The following is an 18,607-nucleotide window of genomic DNA, read 5'->3' as shown; positions in this document are numbered from 1 at the left end:
CAATTAAAAAAATGATCATTACTGTCTTGGAGTTAAAAATAAACTAACAAACGAATAAACTCTGGCTGCAAGTTCTAATTTTAGTAACTGTTATTACTAATATTAGGACTACTATTAATAATAATATTAGTAATTATTATTAATATTATTCATATTAATTATCCAACGACCAAACAAGAGGGAAGCGATTGATTGGGAGATTTATGTTAAATGCACATGTGCACACGACTCCCGAAAAGTTATCCGTTAACGGCCGTCACCAAACCCTTGCAATGAATTCCAGTCAACAAATTTAACTATTTTTCAGTAAAGTCGTTTAAGTATAATAATGATACAAAACGCATATAAACCTATTTAAATATGTTATCAAGCCTTTGAAAGGTTACCGCAAACTCCTAAAACTAACCCATCTGATCGGATTATACACAAACAGGCAGATTAATTTGGACGAAAATCACCACAAAACGCTTGAAAAGCTTGGTTTATTAAAAGTTAAGACCGGAAATTGAAACGCCGAGCGACAGAGAATAGAACGATAAAGTCGTGCGCATTTCACGAAAACATAACGTGCATATTTCACCAGTCATTAGCACTGTCGAAGGATTCTGTAATTAACATAAGAGTACTGAAATCGTTTCATTTTTGCCGATTTCAAAGTAACTGACATTTTAGACTCTTGAGTACTTCGGTATTCTAGCTGATGTACAACGCAGTGTAAGTAAAGGAAATGACGATGATATTTTTTTCTAACGATTCTCATGAGTTGTTTTAAGATTATGAGATTATACTTATGAGATTAGAAAAACTATGACGTTTTTAAATGTAAACAAAATTGTGTATTGGCCTTATATTATTACAATATTAATAATATTGGTTATTCTAATAAAATCAGTGCATTTTACTTCTAATATTGGCCAATAATGCATTTCTCCTATTGCAGGCGGAGAGATATAAACATATAATCTTTTCCTCTCATTATTGCTAATTGTTGTATATAATAACACCCACACCCAGTACATTACAACTACCATTGCAGTTATCCTATTGCACTGCAGTGCCATTTGACTGCTAATATTGCATTTCTCAACCATCAGTACCCTTTCTTTTTTTCCAATATCTCTTTGGTCGTGGGCTGTATGACAGTGGAATTTCTAGCAATATTAGCATTATTATTATTAATAATATTAATAATAATTGGTTAACTCGAGTAATTGAGAATCCACACATACCTCCATAACATGTTAATTCACAGAGCTGTTGGTATCAAATATCAGTTAAAATCTGATATAACATACATATATTATCTTAAACAATCTTATGACAGTACTTTCAATCATAAAAAGTAAGCACTATAGTGTGTTATACCATTATGTCTGATATCAGCCATGTACAGATAGACAGCACCATGTACAGCAGCGTTGCAAATTTCATAGCAAATTGCCACAGATATAGCATCTACAAATTCCAGAGATGGGATAATCATCATTACAAGCCAACTCCCAGATTTCCATCCACAAATAGAACATTGGAAACTTTACATAAAAACTATAGATAACAACCAAAACCTTGAAGGTTAGAGCCCAAATTAAAACCAAGGATTAGCTCCTAAATAGTGCGTTTTAAGATAAGCGGCTAACCAGATTCCTTAACAGGTACAGTGGCCAGACAATAGCAACATGCATCATGCAGTATATCAAAATCCGCATCTGGTACCAATCTACACCAAACCAAAGTTTATAATTAGAGATTACGTATGATATAATCTCTGCTGATGGAAAACAAAAAGAAGTAGGCAAAAACATCCAAAAACTACAAGATTCCCAATTGAAGACCTGAAACATATAGTTTCACTCCTGGACACTAAGGCTAACTTTTATTCAAAATAAAAAGACGAATATTTAATCATACTCTTCACTCTTTTAGCACAGCTTCTTCATAGCAGTCAGACGCATCAGTAGAACAAGCCGAAGAATTGATTATCGAGAGGGCAAGAGAGTGGCGTCATCTCAAGTTTCAGACATTTACTTTTCATCTCTTATAATCTAGTCTTACGGTATAACTAGTATATCTGTATAGCATTCTTAAAATAAACATAGGGTCATGAGAAGCTATGAAACTGCAGTCTTAAATTGCAGTATTTGGAAAGGTCAACTGCCAAATCTTACGTACATTAATAAACAAGTTAAATCGATTAAAATAGCCACTAATCAAGATCAGACCTTACCAAGGAGCTATTAGCAATAACTACCTACAGCAGCACATCTGTGGTCGGTAAATAAACTGAGCCATTCCCAAAACGCTGTAGGGAACTGGTACGATTATCCAGTTCTATCAATCACCAATACAACAATACTGCTAAAAAACGAGTGAAATGTTGCACCTCATACTGCAGGAAAGAGTTCCTAAATATTTGTTTGTTTTTAGTAGCAATAGCATGTATTTGAGAATCTTCAACGATCAACTTAAGCTTCAAAGTGCTGCCATTGCACAAAGATTATTTAGGCAAGTCAAGCCAAACTTCATTTAAAACAAGTCTAGATGGGGCGTTTTCTGAGATTACGATTACGGCACGAAACTTTAGACAAGACGCCATAGTTGGTTGCTACGGAAATGCTACGCCTCCAAATGATAACATATTACTGAGGCACTAACGTTTCCCCTCCAAAACTTACCTCAAAAAGTAGCTAGGGTTATTCACCTACAACGATTCCGTTTTTCCGTTCTTTACTCTGTTGATAACTTTATGTATTGGCAGTTGTCCTTTCCTAGATGTTTGAAAAGATAACTCTGGAATTGTCTATCAGATAATTGGTAAATCCGTTTTTGAATAAATAAATTGCAAACATTTTGAGAATTACTTTGACCTTATAAGTTGGAGATGTTTCTACTTTTTTTGCTTTGGCTTCATTGGCAGATTTGCAGCAGAAATAACAATCAAGACATTAATTTAATAAATTATTAGTTAAAATGTTAATTTTACAATTTTCACAGTATGATAGAAAGACCGAGACACCGTCCACTTATTTAACTATGGCCCTTTTGTTGCTGGTGGTACATTTTGCAAATTGATGAGTTTGATAAATCAAAGTGCGCTCTTCTCTTTGGCTGTGAATTTGAAGGTGCAAAATAAAACACTGTGGGAACTGCATATTTCTTCAAGATCTTTACGCCTCTCACTTTTGAATATCAGTTATCAGTAAAGCACGCCTGAAATAAAAATCAAGTCAGAGATATACATATTAAGTAACATTAACAGAAGTAATACTAACATATTTTCATTACAATAGACCTACCTAGAAAAGTATGTGCAATATGCTGAAAATATAGCACCGAACAAGAATGATAAACTTAACCAACCCACAAACAAACAAACCAGTTGAAGTGGCACAATGGGCCATAACAGGAGTTGTCTACAAAAACTAAGATTTTCTTCAAACTTATGAATTCTTAGATCTGTAGAAGATTCATTTACACTAAGTATCAGCTTCTTTTTTTTACTAGCAGCATTATAGTTAAGACTCATTAAATATGTGGTCTTTTGCACTTAGTACTTTATACTAAACTTAGTCTCTTTATAAAATGTTACAACTTACTGATCATAAACGTGATGAGCTGGTGGGCTGCCACAGTTTGTTCTTTTTACCAAAGTTGAAAGAGGAGAGGCTTTTTATATTTACCTGTCATTGATTCCGTAGTAAGTCAGTATTTGGAAACTGATGGAAAGTAAACCCCGAGTCTCGATTAGTGCAAAGAAGTCCTGTACAATTGCTTGGCACTAAATCTAATTTAAAAAGGGTCAGCATGATGTAAATTAAGTGTATAACTTCTGGGGTAGATTTAAGTAAACTTTGGCAGACATGTAGTAGTAGATTGTTGTTTAACCTTGATAGAATTGGAAGTAAAGAGAGCAGCCGAAGTCACACACAGCTTCGAAGCTGTGTGTGACTCGCCGGGTACCGGATTAAGATGTCACATGATGCAAAGGCTATATATACAGAATTATCAAGCCTCTAAGTCCTCTTGACTTTTCTTAGTGGTAAATGATCTGTAAAATCTAACATGGTGTCATAGGTAGAAAATATTTATGCCGGATTTATCATATGGTACAAGACCCCCAATAAAGATGTCAGGTTGTCAGCCTGTAGAACAACTCCATTGCCGTGAGGATATTCCCCTAGTAAACTCATGTTTGACTGACCAATAAGGTCAACCTTATGCGTACCTTATGAGAGGGATGTAGACTATGGTCAGTTCAAAGATACCAGAGAACACATGAAAGTAAATTTGATGGTTATAGGAAATACAGGGCCAAACAACTCCTGAAAACTTTACTGGGGCAGGTTGTACACGTTAGGTCTCCTACTGACATTGGAACTGAGGGTACCGTGCTGAATAAGAATACCTCTCCTTATAGTTACTATATTAGGGTGGAGTGAGATCCAGATAAACAAGAGAAACTTTTTTGAGTCATACCCTGATTTGTCTGGTGGCTGTGACATGGATGGAGGAAAGGACCAGCCACCAGCTACTCTCAGAGGTACCAGAACTAAAATCTTTCTTTCGAGGCACAAACAACAGGTTGAGAATGTGATGCCACTTGGGAACGTGGAGTCAGTAATTGGCAAGTAATCCAGGCATGAGCAGCAGGTTGGGAATGTTATACCAACAAGAAATGGGATGCAAGTAGAAGGCGAGCAACCCATAAGCGCTCAAGGTGCAAGGAATGGTCGGGTGACAATATATGGCAGAATTAGCAAACCACCCAATATGGGGACTATGAGGTTTATTGAGGTCCACTTGTAGTTTTAGATACGGACCAATGTCAAGTTCTAGTTTTGGTGTGTACCATGGTTCAAGAAGGGATCTGGATCCAGAAAATTATATGATTATTATGATTAACATTGAATAGGTTCATATTCTCGATGTGGTATTATTTGGTGTGGCATATTCACACGAATTATGAAAAAGAGGCTGGAAACCATGTTGTGCCCAGTTTGTTAACATGTGTATACGTATAGTGGCAGGCCGTAATTCAAACAGAACATTATATTAGACATACACTCATCAAATACACCACAATTATTGAGGGCTATAAAATCTTAAAAAATTACATAATTAACTGCAAACAACTGTTTGACATTTTTTCTAAAATCAAAAGGCTGAAACTTATAGAAAAACTCAACTGTTTGGAAAAAGCACCATATTGATTGTAAAGTTGTTGACATATGAATATAACTACTTGAGCAAGAAATGAGCTAGGAGATGGTGCTTGTCTGGTTGATGGCATTGATAAGCCTGATCACCTCCTCATCTTTGTTCTGTAACAAAATATATAAGAGTGGCAGATAATGACAAGTGGCAGTTGATGACAAGTGGCCGTTGATGACAAGTGGCAAATGATGACAAGTGGCAGTTGATGACAAGCGGCAGGAGGCACAGTTAAGAAGTAAGTTACAACTGAAAGACACAGAGTAAATAAAATTTACAAAACTAGCTAGTAAGATGTAATGTTCATCATTTTTCAGTAGCTAATGAATTAACTTACAAAACATAATCAGTGCATGTAAAAACCTAAGGAACTCAAGATTCAAGCTTGAGGTGTACAATCTGTTTAATGATATCATATATAATTTCCTTACAACATTGTCATGCAGAAACCAAGATTTATGTCGCAATCAAACCAATCCAAGTGACAATTATCAAATGAGAACCATGACTGAAGTACTTTGTTAGCCGTAGTACTTGATGGTGAAGTATGTAGTACTCAGTTAGTTACAGTACTTGATGGTGGAGTATGTAGTACTCAGTTAGTTGTAGTACTTGATGGTGAAGTATGCAGTACTTTGTCAGTTGTAGTACGTGGTGGTAAAGTATGCAGTACTTCGTTAGTTGTAGTACTTGATGGTGAAGTATGTAGTACTTTGTTAGTTGTAGTACTTGATGGTGAAGTATGTAGTACTCAGTTAGTTGCAGTACTTGATGGTGAAGTATGCAGCACTTTATTAGTTGTAGTACTTGATGGTGAAGTACGTAGCACTTAGTTAATTGCGGTGATTCGACGGCCAGCATGTTTCAAGATTAAAATAGACAAAACTTGATTGCGGTTCAAACACCTGGGTGAAAAATACATGTGAAATGTGTTTTAACTGCGATCAAGTTTTGTTGATTTTAATCTTGAAACATCCTGGCAGTCAGATCACCTCAAACATTGAAAACCATAGCAAATAATAAAAATACTGATACTTTAGAATCTACTAAGATTTTGTGAAAGTTCATATTTAATTAAATATTTATTAAGTGAACCGAGCAGATAATAAGCAATAAATATTTCCTACCTTCCAAATAATGACTAGAGACTCATCTGAGTAAGTTATCAGGCCATGGCAGCACAACTCTACACCCTATGAGAAAAAAATGGAATTGTCGATTATACGATAACAAAAGAGGAAAGAAGACAACTCTTGGATGTACAGCTGACAATTCCAGATAACGTAAAACATTTATGTAAAGTTTTTGCTTCACACTTCGTAAAAATTCCATATTACATGACCTGCTAAGTCGGCAAAATTTTTCACAAAAATATTGCTTTCTTTCATTCCGCACTTGAGAGAAAGAAAACAATGATGTCTCTATTATATATATACAAGTGCCATAGCTGTCTGGTCCATCAGATGGTCGATAAAGCACAGGGAATCAGTAGGCGTATATAATCTTATAATCTTCAGCAATAATTGAGACGATCGATACAGATGTTAGAGTGTCGCACTACTAATCCTATCACGAGTTGGAGAATCAGCAAAAGTTATCTTGTAGCATAACCTTAAACCCTGGTGATGAATAGACAGACGGACAGATAGTCACTGCTCTATTTAGAGTGAAATATATTTTTGTTTTGCTTTAGTGTAGACGTATAAAATATTTTTCTTATTTTTCTATTGCAGGATAAACTTCGGAGTTTGCAAAAAATGAACAAGTTGTTGTAAATTGGGGTTGTAGGTGTGCACTCCTTTTAACTTATTGTAAAATTACAGCAATATTGGACCAAAAGCTGAGCAAAATTGATGAAATAAAAATAAGAAAAGTTGTCGACACGAACCAAAAATACTACAGTTACAGTAGTAATAAATACTAAATTAAGGTAGTTTTTTTCATTCATGAAAGATCAAATCACTTCGTAAGGATTATGGAATGAATTAGGTAATTCACATGTATTTTAATGTAACTATAACATAAATTTCCTTTAACGTAAAATTTTCTGGAACAGATTATTTATGTTGTAGGAGCCTCTACTGTACCTTACTCACTGTGCCCAAATGCTACTTCTACAGACCAAATCACACTTATACAACTCATATCATACAATTCATATCTTACTCCTACAATTCATATCATACCCTTTCAACTTATATCATACACTGGTAACTCGTATCATACCCTTGTAACTCACACCCTACCCTTGCAACTCATATCAAATCGTTGCAACTCGTATGATACCCTCGCAACTCATACCGTACCCTTGCAATTCATATGATACCCTTGCAACTCATATCATACCCTTGCAACTCATAACATACCCTTGCAACCCATATCATACCCTTGCAACTCATACCATACCCTTGCAACCCATATCACCCCCTTCCAACTCATATCATACCCTTGCAACTCATATCATACTTTTTCAACCCCTATCATACCCTTGCAACTCATATCATACCCTTTCAACTTATATCATACCCTTGCAACTCATATCATACTGTTGCAGCTCATACCATACCCTTTCAACCCCTACCATACCCTGGCAACTCAGATCATACCCTTGCAACTCAGATCATACCCTTGCAACTCATATCATACCCTTGCAACTCATATCATACCCTTGCAACTCCTATCATACCCTTGCAACTCATATCATACCCTTGCCACTCATATCATACTTTTTCAACTCCTATCATACCCTTGCAACTCATATCATACCCTTTCAACTCATATCATACCCTTGCAACTTCTATCATACCCTTGCAACTCATATCATACCCTTTCAACTCATAACATACCGTTGCAACTCATATCATACCCTTGCAACTCATATCATACCCTTGCAACTCATATCATACCCTTGCAACTCATATCATACCCTTGCAACTCATATCATACCATTGTAACTCATATCATACCTTTGCAACTCATATCATACCCTTGCAACTCATATCATACTCTCACAGCGAATACCCTACCCACACAACCCAGCAGCAAACAACAGTCCAAGAATCAATGATTTGCAACACAGAAGTGTCTGCCAGATGCCTGAATTAATTAACAATCAACGAACATCAAAACCTCTATTTGAACACCGGCTTTCTTTGAACGCTACCTTTAATAGAACCCCACTATAGGAGAAAGGTTAAAAATAGAGCATCATCTTTAAATAGAGCGCTTTAAATACGAGTTGACTGCCACTTTGAAATTTTGTGATCTTTACAAACCCATAGTAGAAAGTCATCAGTAAAAAAATGTCCACAAGATCACATCAATAGAGTGATCTCAGTCTGGAACTTCGGGTGTACTTTGGGTGCACTGTAGAACTGTCGGTGTACTTCAGCATGTAAGTTACATACTATGGGTGTACTTTAGCATGTAAGTTACACACTGTGGGTGTACTGCAGCATGTAAGTTACATACTATGGGTGTACTGTAGCATGTAAGTTACATACTATGGGTGTACTGTAGCATGTGAGTTACACACTATGGGTGTACTGCAGCATGTAAGTTACATACTATGGGTGTACTGTAGCATGTAAGTTACACACTGTGGGTGTACTGCAGCATGCATGTTACATACTGTGGGTGTACTGTAGCATGTACGTTACATAATATGGGTGTACTGCAGCATGTAAGTTACAAACTATGGTTGTACTGTAGCATGTAAGTTACATACTATGGGTGTACTGTAGCATGTATGTTACATACTGTGGGTGTACTGCAGCATGTAAGTTACATACTGTGGGTGTACTGTAGCATGGAAGTTACATAGTATGGGTGTATTGTAGCATGTACATTACATAATATGGGTGTACTGTAGCATGTAAGTTACACACTATGGGTGTACTGCAGTATGTAAGTTACATACTACGGATGTACTGTAACATGTAAGTTACACACTGTGGGTGTACTGCAGCATGTAAGTTGCATACTGTGGGTGTACTGTAGCATGGAAGTTACATACTATGGGTGTACTGCAGCATGTAAGTTACATACGATGGGTGTAATGTAGCATGTAAGTTACATACTGTGGGTGTACTGCAGCATGTAAGTTACATATTGTGGGTGTACTGTAGCATGTAAGTTACATACCACGGGTGTACTGTAGCAAGTAAGTTACACACTGTGGGTGTACTGCAGCATGTAAGTTACATACTGTGGGTGTACTGTAGCATGGAAGTTACATACTACGGGTGTACTGTAGCATGTAAGTTACATACTATGGGTGTACCGTAGCATGTAAGTTACATACTATGGGTATACTGTAGCCTGTAAGTTACATACTATGGGTGTACTGTAGCATGGAAGTTACATAGTATGGGTGTATTGTAGCATGTACATTACATAATATGGGTGTACTGTAGCATGTAAGTTACACACTATGGGTGTACCGTAGCATGTAAGTTACATACTATGGGTATACTGCAGCATGTAAGTTACATACTGTGGGTGTACTGTAGCATGGAAGTTACATAGTATGGGTGTATTGTAGCATGTACATTACATAATATGGGTGTACTGTAGCATGTAAGTTACACACTATGGGTGTACTGCAGCATGTAAGTTACATACTACGGATGTACTGTAACATGTAAGTTACACACTGTGGGTGTACTGCAGCATGTAAGTTGCATACTGTGGGTGTACTGTAGCATGTAAGTTACATACATGGGTGTACTGCAGCATGTAAGTTACATACGATGGGTGTAATGTAGCATGTAAGTTACATACTGTGGGTGTACTGCAGCATGTAAGTTACATATTGTGGGTGTACTGTAGCATGTAAGTTACATACCACGGGTGTACTGTAGCAAGTAAGTTACACACTGTGGGTGTACTGCAGCATGTAAGTTACATACTGTGGGTGTACTGTAGCATGGAAGTTACATACTATGGGTGTACTGTAGCATGTAAGTTACATACTATGGGTGTACCGTAGCATGTAAGTTACATACTATGGGTATACTGTAGCCTGTAAGTTACATACTATGGGTGTACTGTAGCATGCAAGTTACATACTACGGGTATACTGTAGCATGTAAGTTACATACTATGGGTATACTGTAGCATGTAAGTTACATAATATGGGTGTACTGTAGCATGTAAGTTACATATAATGGGTATACTGCAGCATGTAAGTTACAAACTATGGGTATACTGTAGCATGTAAGTTACATAATATGGGTGTACTGTAGCATGTATGTTACATAAAATGGGTATACTGCAGCATGTAAGTTACAAACTATGGGTGTACTGCAGCATGTAAGTTACATACTATGGGTGTACTGCAGCATGTAGGTTCTGGTAAAAGCAAATACTAAACAATATAAACAAAGTGTTGTTTGGCTATCAGGTTCATCAGACGATATACAAACCTATTGAAAAAGTAAAAATACTGGAAGTTCACACCCTACAGTCATCTGGTAGTATGTTATATGACTAGGTCATCTTAACTCATCAAGTCGGAATGAATCTTTTTTATTATTGTAAAAGCTGACATGGCCATATATAATCTTTCACACCTTGAGAAGTAGTCGGTATTTTTTCAAACTGAAAACTGCATCTTATTCAAAACAAAATGTCCTTCCTAATGATACATGAAATAGCTTTACTAAATTTTTCATTCTATAAAAATAGGAAAAAATAGTTTAAGAAATAATTTCCAAATCGCACCTAAAGTGCAGGAAATTATTGGTATAAGAACAAAAATGTAGTGTTACACATGTTTTGTGACCTGTAACCTCTTATATTTGCCGTTACCATCATAGTGAGCAGCACTGAAACCTTTTCATCACGATAGCTTTTTTATTTTGCACTACAGAGGAAAAGTTTTCATCGAGCACAACGCGGAGTTATAACTGGGATTGTAGAAGTTGCGTGATTAACACTGTTTTGTGTTCTTTGAAGCTTAAAATTGCGAAGTTCTTTGATAGTTTGGACAAAATAAAAACGTTGACTTGGGTTTCTAGACTATTTTAAAAAAAACTCAACGCTTTTAATTGGTTGAAACAGAATCATAAACTCCTAGAGATTTTACATAATAAAATTCACGTATATTGTGTTGGTCATGTCATAGCAATGAAACAAATTAAAGGGGATACTTGGCTCCGGAAATTTTGCCTTCGTTTTTGATTACCGACTTTGGAAAAATAAAAAAACACTCACTTTGACAATATAGGGTTTCAAATAGGTTGTATCTTGTAGAAAATTTGTGGAGATACAAATAAAAAAACTATTTAGCTACTGTTAGTGGTTGCCATGCAACAAGCAAATGAACTGTGCAATGTCAGAAAGTCAGCTTGCTGACTTTGAAGAGTTAAGACTAGACAGAAACTCAATGATACCTTGTTGGAACATAGTATACAAGGCCAAGGGAGGAAGAGAATGTCTGTGCATAGTCAGACTTTCCAGATAGCAAGGAGACGACGTGGAGGCTTTTCTCATAGGCAACCAGCAGCAAGTCCTGTGCAAACATAGGAACTGTAATTAATGCTCAGACAGCGATCCATCCCATGCCAGCCAGCTTGCCAGACACAACCAAAGGAATTAAGTATAATAATACAGGTACCAACGGTTGAGCAAGCTTGGTATAGAACACAACTGAGAAACTGATGGAACAATAGATTTTCCCTAGACAACTTATGTACACAATGGAATTGGCCTGACGCCTGCTCTACCAGTTTCCGCTCAAGAGTAGGTTACGCCTTCCCAAAAGGGTTTTATAGAGATTATTCTATGAACATGTTTTGGACAATTAGATACCAGTCATGAGCCCAGTAAATAGAAAAGCTTTATAACAGAACTAATTTCAAACTACTCATCAGATAAGCCAAAACTTGCTCCTACGTTCCAGTCAGTTCTTATGGTAAAAACACTATCGTGTTTTAAACATATATGGCTCACATCAACAATTAGACTAGAAGAATGTCGAGATGTCCCCATGTGACATATCAACGCTGAACTTCCATACAAGAAATATTGTATGAGGTCTGAAAGCTTGGCGTAAATCATACATAGAGAGATAGACATAGAACAGAGCTTGCGCTTGCAGTAAACAAAAACAAACTGATGTATTTAAAGAAATAAAATTGGGGTTTCCATGCGCGTGTAACAGGAAATGACAAGATTAAAAGAGCAAGAAACAAACCAATCAGGGTGTTACTCTGTTTGAACAGGCCTACCGCTACCACACTCAATGGTAATACGTCAGCAATATAATCACTAATGTGTAGAGTTGTCCCGATTTTAATATTGGTATCGGTGCCAAAATGGGTGTTAAGTATCTGAATCGGTATCAGCCGATCTTTTCTTAAAAAATTGGAAATTTCAGATACTTTTTATAGATCAATTATTTAGCAGAAAACCATATTTTAGCCTGGTATACTAATAAAAAATCTTCAGCTGCAAGTTTCCTACTTTTACCTAATGAATTCCAGGCCTGTCACACAATCTATTTCATGTCTATAGCTTAATAAACATCAACACAGCAGAGGAATCTTTTGGCTTTAGTCAGGACGTAATCACCAAGTGCGGTATTTCCCAATTACAGTGATATGATTTATTGCAGCCAATCAAGAAAAAAAAAATTATGGGAAACAAGAATGCGGTGTAATATTTCTATGTACTAGCATCACGAAAGTAATTTGAGCATTCGATGCATAAAATTATCTAACTCTCTTGATCCTAATGATATAATGTATCGTTTGCGGCGCATAAAATAACCTCAGTAGCCTATCGGCATTTAGCCTGTCCTCCACCATCTGTGGCAAGTGAGTCATTTTTCAGTACGACTGGCTACATCGATAGCGATGGAAGATAAAGACGTTTCGCTGAGATAATTAAATCACTAACGGTAATTAAGAGAAACATTTATTTGCTCTAAACTTGTACCGGCGCAGCAGTTCGTTCAGCAGTAGAAGAGAGACATCAATATCACCGAAAAAGCTGTACCACTAACAGTAACTACCATTATTAATAGCAGATTACAAGATACATGGACTGTTTTGTTACTAGATGCATGGTAAGTCATAATGTCAGTATGTGACTATATATACATGTATATTTTTTTCCATGAATACAAACAAATACATCAATATTTATAGTTTCTTTGCATTATACTTGCATAATAAAATCAACAAATATCTATGCAACACAGGAGATCTGAATCGGTATCTGAATCGGATTATTTTTCAATAAGAACCGGTGTATCGGTCGGTATCTGAATCGGCTGGTGAAATTAGAATCGGGGCATCTCTACTAATGTGTTGCGGATTAGCTTATTAACTTATCAAATGTAGTCAGCAGGTTCTCTTCATTTGTTTACCTCACCATATAGTTGACTTTACAAAAAAATGACCTTGTTAAGTGAGGGTCACACGCGCACACACACACACGCAACTAATTCAGCCAATAATAAAACACACAAATGAAGGTAAAAACTTACTTACGCCATGCAGCTTCAAAAGGCAGTTTACAGGAGAATCTGAGAAGGCAGGATATTCAGTTGGTTCCATCCTGTGATAAATTTTACATACTAACATTTCTCCTGATAATGCGCCGACTGCAAAATTATCCTCTAAAAACAATTCAGACTAAATACAGTCAAGAGCGAAGATAGATTATCAAGTGAATATGAAGTAGAGATAAGATATTGGCAGGAATATGGATTATTTAATAGAATGGAAAGTTTAAAGCAGGAGCAGCACCAGAGAGAACTTATCGGTAGGAAACAAATGTCTGTAAAATGCTCAACTCCATCGCTTTACCTGCATTTTTGTGTATTCAAACAAGGCTACATAATCTGGAGAGTGGAAGAAGATGGTGTAAAACAAAGTGTGTAACAAACACCTGATAGTTTGGTAGCAGAACAGAAAAGTGACTTCTCATCAGGTCGAGCTAGAATATCTACATGCTGTAGTGTAAGTCTACCATTGGTATCCCATTGCTTCTCATATATGTCTATAAAAACAAACAGTCACTAACCGTCATTGCTCCAAATACAGCTGATAAGAATGTGTACATTATGAACACTATCAACTATCAACATTATTACACTAGTAGTAAATATTAATCGTTTATCAGTTGTTCAACTTCTTCACTACAACAAGCAGCCCAGTACGGCTCGGCAAAGCGTTTGCATATGGCCAAGATGCGCATGGTGCGGCTTTAGTAAGCTTCATACAAACCTTTCTGATTAGTGAGTAGTTGATTAACTAGACTATTGTATCTGTGCTGGAACAAAATTAAACATACATAGGCATGTGTTAGGTAAATAGAAAATGTTTTCAACCCATCCCGGGTGTAGTTTCATTTTGCAAAGACTGTATTCTCCATTGCAACTTTGTGCTTACAAGGGTTGCACTAATTTTAGATTTAAAGACTTTCGGTGATTTTTATTGAACAATAACACTGCTGGGAGTATTTTTATTTTAGAACTAATAATGCTGTAAGCTACAATAAAGTTGGTCAATTGTCTGACCTGAATGTGATCATGGTTGTATTGAAAATAGTCAAAAAAGTGACCAAGCTCATTCTGCAACAATGGAATTGTTGTGGAATTTTTATGGCACAAACTGGTGTAAAATTTGATGCTGATAAATTTGATTTCAAAACATTTTTATAGACTGTGTGGCTTGAAAGTTATGATAATTTACTTAATGCCATATATGGTATATATATAATGGTGGCAAAATGATTGATGATGGTTACAATCTATATATATATATATTTCTCAAAGTTTGTCATCTGTTTTATATCGTCTGTTTTCAGTATGTCCAGCTTTAGTTATTATTAGAATCTTGGAATAACGAATCCGTACCGAAGAAGATTTGATCTCGGACCCTCCCCTTTGCCAGTCCGACCCGGTACCAATTAGGCCACAGATATTGATCTGTTAGCTAGCTGACATATTTCGCTATATGAGAGCAAATACTCAACGGTTTCACCCACTACACAGGGTGATTGCGTAACGTCATGGAGGCGAATAGCTCTCATTAGTAAGCTTACTCAAATTTCCAATTGGCAAAATACCAGGCTAATAGCAAGTGGCAGGCAACTCTCATTATTTCTCATTATTTACGAGCTGATTTTTAATACCTAGGCAACACCGGGAAGCACAGCTAGTATAAGTATATAATCCATATCATAGAAACACTGAGAGCCCCACCTAATGTTATAAGTATATAATCTATCTCATAGAAACACTGAGAGCACCACCTAATGTTATAAGTATATAATCCATCTGCTAGAAACACTGAGAGCACCATCTACTGTTATTAGTATATAATCCATCTCATAGAAACACTGAGAGCACCACCTACTGTTATAAGTATATAATCCATCTCATAGAAACACTGAGAGCACCACCTAATGTTATAAGTATATAATCCATCTCATAGAAACACTGACAGCACCACCTACTGTTATAAGTATATAATCCATATCATAGAAACACTGAGAGCACCACCTAATGTTATAAGTATATAATCCATATCATAGAAACACTGAGAGCACCACCTACTGTTATAAGTATATAATCCATCTGACAGAAACACTGAGAGCACCACCTACTGTTATAAGTATATAATCCATCTCATAGAAACACTGAGAGCCCCACCTAATGTTATAAGTATATAATCCATCTCATAGAAACACTGAGAGCACCACCTACTGTTATAAGTATATAATCCATATCATAGAAACACTGAGAGCACCACCTACTGTTATAAGTATATAATCCATCTCATAGAAACACTGAGAGCACCACCTACTGTTATAAGTATATAATCCATCTGACAGAAACACTGAGAGCACCACCTACTGTTATAAGTATATAATCCATCTCATAGAAACACTGAGAGCCCCACCTAATGTTATAAGTATATAATCCATCTCATAGAAACACTGAGAGCACCACCTACTGTTATAAGTATATAATCCATATCATAGAAACACTGAGAGCACCACCTACTGTTATAAGTATATAATCCATCTCATAGAAACACTGAGAGCACCACCTACTGTTATAAGTATATAATCTATCTCATAGAAACACTGATTGCACACCCTACTGTTATAAGTATATAATCCATCTCATAGAAACACTGAGAGCACCACCTACTGTTATAAGTATATAATCCATCTCATAGAAACACTGAGGGCACCACCTACTGTTATAAGTATATAATCCATCTCATAGAAACACTGAGAGCACCACCTACTGTTATAAGTATATAATCCATATCATAGGAACACTGAGAGCACCACCTAATGTTATGAGTATATAATCCATCTCATAGAAACACTGAGAGCACCACCTACTGTTATAAGTATATAATCCATCTTATAGAAACACTGATAGCACCACCTAATGTTATAAGTATATAATCCATCTCATAGAAACACTGAGAGCACCACCTACTGTTATAAGTATATAATCCATCTGATAGAAACACTGAGAGCCCCACCTACTGTTATAAGTATATAATCCATCTCATAGGAACACTGAGAGCACCACCTACTGTTATAAGTATATAATCCATCTCATAGAAACACTGAGAGCACCACCTAATGTTATAAGTATATAATCCATCTGCTAGAAACACTGAGAGCACCATCTACTGTTATAAGTATATAATCTATCTCATAGAAACACTGAGAGCCCGACCTACTGTTATAAGTATATAATCCATACCATAGAAACACTGAGAGCATCACCTAATGTTATAAAAATATATAATCCATCTCATAGAAACACTGAGAGCACCACCTACTGTTATAAGTATATAATCTATCTCATAGAAACACTGAGAGCCCCACCTAATGTTATAAGTATATAATCTATCTCATAGAAACACTGAGAGCACCACCTAATGTTATAAGTATATAATCCATCTGCTAGAAACACTGAGAGCACCATCTACTGTTATTAGTATATAATCCATCTCATAGAAACACTGAGAGCACCACCTACTGTTATAAGTATATAATCCATCTCATAGAAACACTGAGAGCACCACCTAATGTTATAAGTATATAATCCATCTCATAGAAACACTGACAGCACCACCTACTGTTATAAGTATATAATCCATATCATAGAAACACTGAGAGCACCACCTAATGTTATAAGTATATAATCCATATCATAGAAACACTGAGAGCACCACCTACTGTTATAAGTATATAATCCATCTGACAGAAACACTGAGAGCACCACCTACTGTTATAAGTATATAATCCATCTCATAGAAACACTGAGAGCCCCACCTAATGTTATAAGTATATAATCCATCTCATAGAAACACTGAGAGCACCACCTACTGTTATAAGTATATAATCCATATCATAGAAACACTGAGAGCACCACCTACTGTTATAAGTATATAATCCATCTCATAGAAACACTGAGAGCACCACCTACTGTTATAAGTATATAATCTATCTCATAGAAACACTGATTGCACACCCTACTGTTATAAGTATATAATCCATCTCATAGAAACACTGAGAGCACCACCTACTGTTATAAGTATATAATCCATCTCATAGAAACACTGAGGGCACCACCTACTGTTATAAGTATATAATCCATATCATAGAAACACTGAGAGCACCACCTACTGTTATAAGTATATAATCCATATCATAGAAACACTGAGAGCACCACCTAATGTTATGAGTATATAATCTATCTCATAGAAACACTGAGAGCACCACCTAATGTTATAAGTATATAATCCATCTGCTAGAAACACTGAGAGCACCATCTACTGTTATTAGTATATAATCCATCTGATAGAAACACTGAGAGCCCCACCTACTGTTATAAGTATATAATCCATCTCATAGGAACACTGAGAGCACCACCTACTGTTATAAGTATATAATCCATCTCATAGAAACACTGAGAGCACCACCTAATGTTATAAGTATATAATCCATCTGCTAGAAACACTGAGAGCACCATCTACTGTTATAAGTATATAATCTATCTCATAGAAACACTGAGAGCCCGACCTACTGTTATAAGTATATAATCCATACCATAGAAACACTGAGAGCATCACCTAATGTTATAAAAATATATAATCCATCTCATAGAAACACTGAGAGCACCACCTACTGTTATAAGTATATAATCTATCTCATAGAAACACTGAGAGCACCACCAACTGTTACCATCAACAGGGACAATTGCACATGGTTGTAATATTTTTTGAGTCGTAGATATGTGAATGAATGTATATGTACAAAAAATTTTGTTCATAGAAATAAATTTAAGATTTGAGCTATGCATGTCCATAAAATATCGATTTTATTGAATTTTCGAAAATAAATTACATGAGTT

The 18,607-nt window shown here is 36.0% G+C and overlaps 2 protein-coding genes across 3 annotated transcripts in view; one reads left to right on the top strand and one right to left on the bottom strand.

The window, feature by feature from the left end:
- The window catches only part of LOC137389556 (uncharacterized), a 386,829-nt gene extending 372,826 nt beyond the window's left edge, over positions 1-14,003 (bottom strand). The window contains exons 1-2 of the mRNA XM_068075599.1: positions 13,707-14,003; positions 11,604-11,722 (exon numbers count right to left, since the gene is read on the bottom strand). Of these exons, the coding sequence (XP_067931700.1) occupies positions 11,604-11,722; positions 13,707-13,799 (212 nt within the window). The 5' untranslated portion in view covers positions 13,800-14,003. The remainder of the gene's footprint in view (positions 1-11,603; positions 11,723-13,706) is intronic.
- LOC137389555 (uncharacterized) overlaps positions 1-18,607 on the top strand; it is a 365,277-nt gene that overhangs the window by 296,439 nt on the left and 50,231 nt on the right. The window lies entirely within an intron of this gene.

Source organism: Watersipora subatra, chromosome 3 (genome assembly GCF_963576615.1).
Source record: "Watersipora subatra chromosome 3, tzWatSuba1.1, whole genome shotgun sequence".
NCBI classification, from domain to species: Eukaryota; Metazoa; Bryozoa; class Gymnolaemata; order Cheilostomatida; family Watersiporidae; genus Watersipora; species Watersipora subatra.
This window is presented reverse-complemented; position numbering and strand designations above follow the sequence as displayed.